The following is a 10,418-nucleotide window of genomic DNA, read 5'->3' as shown; positions in this document are numbered from 1 at the left end:
AACAACCTCGGTCACAAAATGCACGAAAAAAGATAAAGGCTACGGTATTCTAGGGTTGTCACGAAATTCTAACGATTTAAATAAAAGAAGGGTAGACTACGGTAAATAGCAGGTACTACGCAATATTTATTGTCCAGTTACGATAGCAGATTATGCAGAATAGTCTTTAAAAACTTAGCAGAGGCACAAAGGCATCTCCGCAACAATTTCCCCGTTCACGCTGCTTCATTTTACAAGGTTGCTATGACAAAATGTGTCTTCAAAAAAATTCGGCACCTACCTTATATTCGAAACGTGACCCCAAGTGATTATTATTTGTTCTAAAAACTTAAGGTAGACTGAAGTAGAAAAAAAAAAAATCTTCGGTTGACGAAGTGACCCGTGCGGTTTAGGCCGATTTTGAGGATAGAAATCTTTATTATTTTTATTAGGTGATGGAGAAGCTTTTAAAGAGATTTGAAAAGTGCTTTGTGACAGAGGAAGACTATATTAAAAAATAAAAATAAAATTGTAAAGATATGTAAGCCCTTTCTTTGTTAGGCCGGAAACTTTTGGACCGCACCTCGTATATGACTAGGCGCCATGTTGCGGAATTTCATTAGAACTATCTTCTTCATACTAAACTGAGCTGTCACCTCATACATCAGAATAACAGCGCCCTCCTGACATTAGTCATATATTTCTGGTCAGGCTTTATGTGCTAAAATTGTCAAATATTATTCATTAGCGCCATCTAGCCGAGAATCAACCAACCATTTAGACACCTATACATTTTTTTTATCTGATTATACGGAGTTATATATGTCTTTGGTAATAATATTTCAATTGTATTTAGATAGAAACAAAAGGTTACAATAATTTATGTTTTCAAACAATAGTAAGAGCCGCAAAAAGTACAGGCCGTAGTTACAAATAGTCACAGCATAAGTACATAATATAAGCTAGCGATTATTAATCAACACATATATAACAAGGCCAAAAGGGTCTTGTCGCGTCAGCCCATACAAAGGATATAAATGTAAGTACATAAAGTTTAACGTTAAGTACATATGTTCAGACTTTCGTCAAAATCGTATCAAAATTATCCACAATATGCTTGTTAATTAACAATTATAGGAATGTTCATTTCACTGCTTTTGCTGGGTCCTCCGCCATTACACTCTGAAAAGAAAAAAATATGTTAGAGGTATTTTTTACAGAAAGTTTGATGTATCTGTCTGTCTGTCTGTATGTGTGTGTGTTTGTGTCTCTGTGGCATCGTAGCTCCAAACGGATGAACCGATTTAGTTTCTTTTTTAACCCCCGACGCAAAAACGACGGGGTGTTATAAGTTTGACGTGTCTGGCTGTGTCTGTATGTGTGTCTGTCTATGGCATCGTAGCTCCCGAACGGATGAACCGATTTAGATTGATTTAGTGTTTTTTTATTCGGGAGTGTTATTAGCCATGTTTTATAAAAATCGGTCCTCTATGACGGACTTATTTTTTTCAATTTTTTTTTGTTCTAAAGCTGAATTAGGGCCAGTTGCATCAACCACATTTGACAGACACATCATCGTCACGCAGAAATTTCTATGGAACTTCCCATACAATCAAATTTAACGAACGCTTTAACGGTGACAGACGGTTTGATGCAACCGGCCCTTAGTCGGGAGTGATTTTAGCCGTCTCTTCTTCTTCTTCCTCCTACCCTTATCCCACGTTATGTGGGGTCGATACAACGTGTCTTCTTCTTCCATTCTCCCCTATCTCTCGTCATCTCAACCACAGTATAATAAAGAGTACAGTATGGCCACTCCTGCTCCCCGCTGAAATCGCCGCCCACCCCCTAAGGTTACCTGACAGTTACCGCCTGTCAAAAACGCGAACAGTCGACCTGTCATATGTCACTCATACAAGCATAGTACGCGTTCACCTACACGAGCTTAGACTGTGTGCTAGGAACGAGCCTCTTTCATATATTTGATCGCCAGTGTCCGAGATGTGTCTCAACACTCACATCTTTCTTTCTCATGTCCTCTTTCATACAATACAGCCGTGTTTGATCGAAATGAAAAATTTATAAATGAAAATAGATTTCGTTATCAAGTTACTCACAGAACAGCAGGTCGGTGGCGTGCGTGCGCGCCTCGCTCCAGGTGCGCGCGCAGTCGGCCGCGCACGGCCGCGCGTCCTCGGATTCTGTCGGCTCCGGTCGGACCTCTGTGCTCACTGTAATATTACAAGAGTAATAAGGAAAGCCTAGTGGTAAGAAATGTAAACTGTTACCACAGAATATATAATAGTACAAGTACAGAAGGCCCACTGCTTTGATGTTCACGAAATGCCGCCTTTTAAATGCCTACAAAATTCTAACAAAGAAACGAGCCGCACGTGTTCAGCGTCGGACGATAGGGTTGCCTACATAGATTAAAACGAATTAATGCTCAGATAAAATGTTATACTATTATATTCCAGTCGTGGGTACTTTCTAGTTATATACACAGTATTTATATATTTTTGTTTAAGTCCCAACATCACAAGCCTTATTGAACTTTTCCGTGGGACTTAATCTATAGTAAATCTGTGTAAGATTGTCCTATTTTATTCATGATGTCTATTTTTAACTAAGCATTATTAGTCATTCACACGCGGACATCGCATATAAACCTTATAAAAAACTCGCGACGTAAAGTAACAATAGAAAGTGCGAACGTGCGTTCCGTGAGAACGCGCGCCACCCCTGATTAGGCCGCGAACTCGCGGCCGCCAGCATGTACTTGTAGCGCAGCGATAGAATCGCGGAGTGAGCCGCCCCTGCTGTTACCAAATTATAAACTGAAATAGATATCACACGAGAAAGAAAAAACGACAAGGCCCACTGGTGGCCGAGCCGGGAATCGAACCCGGGTCTTCAGCTTATAAATAAATAAATATTATAGGACATTCTTACACAGATTGACTGAGGCCTCAGACTCAGACAACGATATATATAATATACAAATACTTATATACATAGAAAACATCCATGACTCAGGAGCAAATATCTGTGCTCATCACACTAATAAATGCCCTTACCGGGATTCGCACCCGGGACCGCGGCGTAGCAGGCAGGGTAACTACCGACTGCGCCAGGCCGATCGTCAAATATGCGGCTTAGCCGTGACTACTGTAATGTATTCAGAGAAGGACTAGGTATACTATTGGTGAGCGACAATAATAGGCACTTTCTAGCTCAAGGATTTATTCGAGACTGTCTGAAGTGACACATGTCAATAGGTATTTCTATATCTACCTACATAAGTACATCACACTTCTCCACACTTAATTAATACTACTAACTAATATTTTTAGCATGCGTAATAGGGTTACCTACTTAAAACTAGGCACTTAATCTACAACAAGGAAACATCGATCGTAAATTAGGACGAGGCATCTGGCAGAATACACAACAATAGGTATAAAGTACACATTGGTAACGGGAACCCGTTCGTCCAACAATACCCATAAGGATAAAAATCATCACTATGAATGTAGAATATTAATAATGGATCTTATGCTCAGGGAATACGATTCATAATAGATTAATTATTCCCAGACGTAATCTTAACAACAATAACTAAACAATAGAGTTACAAGTAGCATTCATTCCGAAAAATTACTAATGCAGCGTATTATAGAATAACATATACATTAATATAAAGGAGAATGCTACGCAATGAAACTTACAATTCTATTGCGGGGGTCTATCTATTATACTTAAGTAGCCCCCGTGCTTATTCTTTATATGAAGGTTTATTCAATGTACATTGTCTAATGGGCCGCGACCGGGTCGGTACAAGAGGGGTGGTTGGCTGGTTTGCTTGTTCCTCACCACTCCCGGTATCCCGCCCTGGCGTAGAGAAGCATTCCACGTCCTCCTCTTCCCCTTCCACCGTACTTCGCGCCGGCGAAGCATCGAACCTCGGCGTCGAGACTTCCCTCGTGCTACTGAGCCCCCTGGTACTCGCTCGCGGTGTTGTAGGCTCTGACGCCTTATTAGGGGTTGGATCAATAACCACGGTCTCACTACACCCCTCGCTATTTTGTGGATAGACTATAGAACTCCTCATTCTCCGTTTCAATTGGTCGATATGGCGGTGAATACGATTACCCTGACAATCAGTAATGTTATAATCGGTATCCCCTAAAATCTCTGACACTTTACCCGGTTGCCATTTCTCACCTTTTAGATATTTACGATACCAAACCTCATCACCTATATCCATTTTCCGTTCCGATCCTCCAGCTAAGCGAATTTGACGACGTTGGTTTTTATTTACATTCATACTTACATCCGGTTTTAACAAATCTAAACGCGTTCGCAATTGCCTACCCATCATGAGCATTGCGGGGCTCTCCCCGGTGGTACTATGCGCCGTATTACGATAATAAATTAAATAGGTGTTGATAGCGTTTAGAATGTCAGTTTTTTCTATAACCGCTTTTTTTATAACCTGTTTGATTAATCTAACCCCGTTTTCTGCCGCTCCGTTCGACGCGGGGTGATAAGGGGCGGTAAAAATATGTTCTACCCCGTCTAAGGCAAGAAAATTAGAAAATTCCTTACTTGAAAAAGGCGGGCCGTTATCGCTTATCAATTGTTTAGGTATTCCCCACCTAGCCCATACTTCGGTTAATTTCTCAGTGATCGCAACTGCGGTCGTGCTGGGAACCTGGAACACTTCGATCCATTTAGACATAGCATCCACTAGTATTAAATAAGTTTTACCATGGATGGGGCCTAAGAAATCCACATGTACCCTTGTCCACGGTCTTGTTGGCCACGGCCAGCCACGCGGCACGTGCCGCGGCGGCGCGCTGGCCACCGCGGCGCATGGCGCGCACCCGCGGCACGCCGCCTCCACCGCCTCGTCGAGGCCCGGCCACCACACATAACTGCGCCCCAGCGCCTTGGTCTTAACTATACCCATGTGAGGTTCATGTAGAATTTTTAAAACTTTATCGCGACATTTCTCCGGTATCACTACTCGGTGCCCCCACATGACACAACCTAGCTCGTCATATAATTCTAACTTTCTGTTAAAGTATGGCTTCAACGTATCAAAATCACATTTATCCGGCCAACCCTCGCGAATAAAAGTTAATACTCTGGCTAAAACAGGATCGCGCATAGTGTGATACTTTATTTTACTATAATCTAATAACAACGCGTCTTGTGCGAAATGCAGGTAAGTCTGCTCCGGAATATTATCTCCTAAATTATTCCGTGTCTCGTTGCAATTAGGTAACCTAGACAACCCGTCCGCACAGTTATCTTTCGTATTCACATACTCGATTTCGTAATCATAAGCCGATAATATTATTGCCCACCGCTGCATCCTGCTAGCTGTCATTGTTGGTATACCTGTATGCGGACCGAATATCGATACTAGTGGTTTATGATCTGTGCGCAATGTGAAATGCCGCCCATACAGGTACTGGTGAAATTTTTTTACACAAAAAATTATACCTAAAGCTTCACGATGTATTTGCGAATAATTCGCTTCCGCGTTGTTTAACGTGCGTGATGCGTACGCGACGGGGCGCTCCCCGTCCGGGCCAATCTGGGTCAAAATCGCCCCTACCCCCCGCGGTGACGCGTCACAGGTTACGCGTTACAGGATTAACGGTTTACTAGGATCATAATGCCTTAACACTGTAGCGCTCGACAACAAACGTTTTATTTGTATGAAAGATTCCTCGCACTCCTCACTCCAGTGCCACTCCGCCTCCTTTTTCAACAGTTTATATAAAGGAGACAATATTAAACTGAGGTTTTTAATAATTGAATTGAAAGGAGATATTGAAAGGAGAGTGAATGCTGGGAATAGAGTGAATGGAGCACTAAACGCTTTTATGGGCAGCCAGAAAGTGTCGCAAAAAGCACGTCTGGCGGTGCATAGAGGAGTTTTGGTGCCTACACTTATGTATGGTAGTGAAAGTTGGGTGTGGGAGAAAAGACTTCAAAGTCAAGTGAATGCCGTAGAAATGAGAGCGTTAAGAAGCATGGCTGGTGTAAATTTGAGTGATAGGATCAGAAATAGCGTGATAAGAGAGAAGTGTGGAGTGGATGTAGATGTGGTGACAAAGATTGAGATGGGTATGTTAAGGTGGTTTGGGCATGTAGAGAGGATGGATGAGAGGAGATTAACGAAGAAAGTATATGAAAAAGGAGTGGAAGGGTCAGTTGGTAGTGGAAGACCTAGGCGAACTTTTCTTGATCAAATCGGGGAAATATTGCAAAGAGGCCAGGTCAGAAGTACTCGAAACCGACGAGCGTGTATGAGAAATGTTATGAAAGTGTGTGAAGCGAAAGTGGTTTGTCAGGATCGTAGTAAATGGAAATCCGTGATCTCTGCCTACCCCTCTGGGAAACAGGCGTGATTGTATGTATGTATGTATGTATGTATGTTTTTAATAAAGCTACCAAAAAAATTTACCGTCCCTAAAAACGACCTTAATTCCGATACGTTACGAGGTTGCGACATTTGTAGGATCGCCTTTATCTTTGTCATGTCTGGTTTGATACCCTCCCTAGAAACGACATAGCCTAAGTACGATACTTCCTTAGCTAAGAAAACGCACTTATTTTTCCTTAATTTTAATCCGTTAGTAAGTAAACGTTGGAGAACCGCTTCTAAGGCTTGCAAATGCTCTGACTCCGTTTTCCCTCCGATAATAACATCATCTAAAAATATCTGTACGAGGTGCGGTCCAAAAGTTTCCGGCCTAACAAAGAAAGGGCTTACATATCTTTACAATTTTATTTTTATTTTTTAATATAGTCTTCCTCTGTCACAACGCACTTTTCAAATCTCTTTATAAGCTTCTCCATCACCTAATAAAAATAATAAAGATTTTTGTCCTCAAAATCGCCCTAAACCGCACGGGTCACTTCGTTAAACGAAGATTTTTTTTTTCTACTTCAGTCTACCTTAAGTTTTTAGAACAAATAATAATCACTTGGGGTCACGTCTCGAATATAAGGTAGATGCCGAATATTTTTGAAGACACATTTCGTCATAGCAACCTTGTAAAATGAAGCAGCGTGAACGGGGAAATTGTCGCGGAGATGCCCTTGTGCCTCTGCTAAGTTTTTAAAGACTATTCTGCATAATCTGCTATCGTAATTGGCCAAAAAATATTGCGTAGCATCTGCTATTTACCGTAGTCTACCCTTCTTTTATGTAAATCGTTAGAATTTCGTGACAACCCTAGAATACCGTAGCCTTTATCTTTTTTCGTGCATTTTGTGACAGAGGTTGTTCTAGGCGCCTTTTCACCATGACGTTGTCACTCCATTAATTTTCTTTTGTACAGAGTATCGTCTTACATAACCATGGTTTCATCTACAGTAGCAATTGCATTCAAAAAACTCGCTACGCGGTGTCTATGCTGGTCTCAAGTTTCATGAACTCACGGTTTTTCACTCATCTCGCTGTAAGCACGATAAAAGTTTGGGCACTAACCTAGCACTAAACACCGTAAAAAAACCTACAGCCAACAGACACCTAAAGAAACTATACACCAAAAAGTGGAATAAATGACGAACACAATGATATCCATACTTTTTTTAAACTCTTCCGCCATATTTGTCGGGCCGGAGACATTTGGACCGCACCTCGTACATTAGGTATGTTACCCAATAAATTCATCATAATACGCTGAAATATACCTACACTAGACGATAAGCCGTACACCAGTCTATTATACTGAAACAATCCCCGGTGGGTATTTATAACTGTGTAACGTTTAGACTCGTCCAATTCAATTTGGTTGTACGCTTGAGAAAGATCAATTTTACTGAAGTACATATTGCCATTTAAGTTTACTAGAACATCTTCTATTTTAGGGAGGGGATACCGATCGACCAATAAATACGGGTTTAAGGTACTTTTATAGTCTGCACAAATTCTAAGGGAACCGTCCGGCTTATTGATAGGTACCAGTGGTGATGCCCAGTCCGAGCAGTCGACGGGCTCGATGACGCCGGCGCGCAGCATGGCGTCCAGCTCGGCGTCCACGCGCTCGCGCAGCGCGTAGGGCATGGGGCGGGCGCGGTGGAACACCGGCGCGGCGCCCTCCCGCACCCTCAACGTCGCCTTGCCGCCCTTGTACCGGCCCAGTCCGTCGCCGAATAACGCCTCATATCTGCCGAGCAAATTTACAATGTTCTGTTTACCTGCTCCACTAGCCTTATCTATTACGTAATTACACTTTAATAACTCCGGTATTTTTATATTTAGTTCCACCGACCATTGCCTTCCCAATAAAGAAGTTGAGCCACCTTCAAATATAAACAACTCTAATTGCTTAGTACATTCATTGAAAGTTACCATGGGTTTAATTATACCTAAAGGTCTAATAGAAGGCCCTGTGTAGTAATTAAACCCCGTTTTAGTGGGTTCTATATTCATGTGTGAAAAATATTTATCATATGTGGTCTTACTAATGCAGGCATGTGGCGCGCCCGTGTCCACCTCCATATTTATAACGATATTGTCTATACATATGGGTAAACTCACCGCCGGATAGTTATTTAAACACAGATGATTAAATTCTTGCTCGATGTCTCCGCCGTGATCCTCACTCGGTTCGTGATCGGCCTCTCCAAAATGCATGGCACTCCGCGTCGGCGCCGCCGCCGCTGCCCCTCCGCGCCGGGCCGGCGCGCGGGCTCCGCCGCGCCCCGCGGGCCCCGGCGCCGCGCCCCAGTCTGGGCACACTCGCCGCAAATGGCCTGTACGCTGACACTTGCTGCACACATAATCTCGGAACTTGCAGTTAGCGTAATTATGATTGCGCGCGCCACAGGCTCCACAGTTCCTCTCCTGGCGGCCATTATAATTTACGTTTAATTTCCGTTGTTGCGTAACTACAGGCGCCCGCGATTGCCCTCCGCTGAATGCACCCGATCGGGCCCGACTCGCGAACATAACGGCCTGCACTTCTCCCGTCCCGCTCGAACTCGTTACCTTTGTTTGCTCCACTATCGCCGCGTCCCTCTCTGCCGCCTCCAATGATGTAGCCAGTTTGACTGCATCTGCGAACGTTATATTATCGTCCTCTGCAAAAAGGCGTTGCCTAATCAAATCGCTGATTAAGCCACAAACGAATTGATCCCTTAAGTTACCATTTAACTCCGAACCAAAGTCACAATGCTTCGACAGCCGTTTCAACTCCGCCACATACGTGGATACGTTTTCACCGCCATTTTGTCTCCTTTGTCGAAACCGGTACCTTTCTGCTAAAACCGACGGTTTTGGCTGTAAATGATGGGACATTAATTCCTTTATTTTGTCTAAGGTTAAATCCGCCGGCTTTTTAGAACTTGCCAAGTTTTCTAGCAACTCATACGCCTCATCCATTAACACCGGCACCTTCAATTCGTCCGCCACTTTATTCACCTTATAGTACATTTCCACACGGTCCATGTACGACGACCACGCGCCGTTGCTGACATTAAATTCGTGTAACTTGCCGATAGACATGTTGATTTTTCTACTGCACGCGCGAAATTATCACTACCTGTCGCCACTGTAATGTATTCAGAGAAGGACTAGGTATACTATCGGTGAGCGACAATAATAGGCACTTTCTAGCTCAAGGATTTATTCGAGACTATCTGAAGTGACACATGTCCATAGGTATTTCTATATCTACCTACATAAGTACATCACAATTTACCTTTTTTTTAAGTAGTATGCGACTAATAATAACTATATGCAAAACACCTTATTTATCACCTCTATAACTGACATACCCTCTATTCTGGCCTTTATTAGTGATACCCTCTGTAAATGAGACAAACATTTCATTATGCCTGTCTAACTGAGACCCTGAATAAGTGGAATACCTCTTTAAGTGAGATAAATTTGGTCGTCCCTTGAAGTCTCACTTATCCAGGTTTCACTGTATATAATATATAAATACTTATATAGGTACATAGAAAACATCCATGACTCAGGAACAAATCTGTGCTCATCACACTAATAAATGCCCTTACCGGGATTCAAACCCGGGACCGCGGCGTAGCAGACAGGGTCACTACCGACTGCGCCAGACCGGTCGTCAAATATGCGGCTTAGCCGTGACTACTTAAAGGGCATTCAAGGGTGGACAGGCATCTTCCGGGCGAGCTCACTCCATCGTAGGCCTTGCCTTTAGCTAGTCTGTGGCTATGACCCATTCATAATAATAAAAAAAACGAAACCAACGTTAAATGTAAACGTACCGTGGCCAAGATTAAGCCCATTCATAAAAAAACCAAACCAACCAAAAAATAAAATGTAAGCGTACCTGTGTGTTCTTCCCGTTCGTGCCTCGTGACGCCGAGCTGGAACGCGTCCGCGAGCGTCTTGTGCGGCGTATAGCGGGACAGGGACGCGGACGCTACGG

The 10,418-nt window shown here is 43.0% G+C and overlaps 1 protein-coding gene across 3 annotated transcripts in view; it reads right to left on the bottom strand.

Annotated features, from left to right (window-relative positions):
- Window positions 1-725: 725 nt before the first annotated feature.
- Window positions 726-10,418, bottom strand: part of LOC125240951 (serine/arginine repetitive matrix protein 1) — a 68,984-nt gene continuing 59,291 nt past the window's right edge. The window contains exons 6-8 of one of the 3 annotated variants that reach the window (XM_048149157.1): window positions 10,320-10,412; window positions 2,097-2,210; window positions 726-1,161 (exon numbers count right to left, since the gene is read on the bottom strand). In XM_048149157.1, the coding sequence (XP_048005114.1) occupies window positions 1,160-1,161; window positions 2,097-2,210; window positions 10,320-10,412 (209 nt within the window). In that variant the 3' untranslated portion in view covers window positions 726-1,159. Of the gene's footprint in view, window positions 1,162-2,096; window positions 2,211-7,932; window positions 8,172-10,319; window positions 10,413-10,418 lie in introns of those variants that run through there. The other 2 variants (XM_048149158.1, XM_048149160.1) reach the window with 2 other exon arrangements.

This window comes from Leguminivora glycinivorella, chromosome Z (genome assembly GCF_023078275.1).
Source record: "Leguminivora glycinivorella isolate SPB_JAAS2020 chromosome Z, LegGlyc_1.1, whole genome shotgun sequence".
Lineage (NCBI taxonomy): Eukaryota > Metazoa > Arthropoda > Insecta > Lepidoptera > Tortricidae > Leguminivora > Leguminivora glycinivorella.
This window is presented reverse-complemented; position numbering and strand designations above follow the sequence as displayed.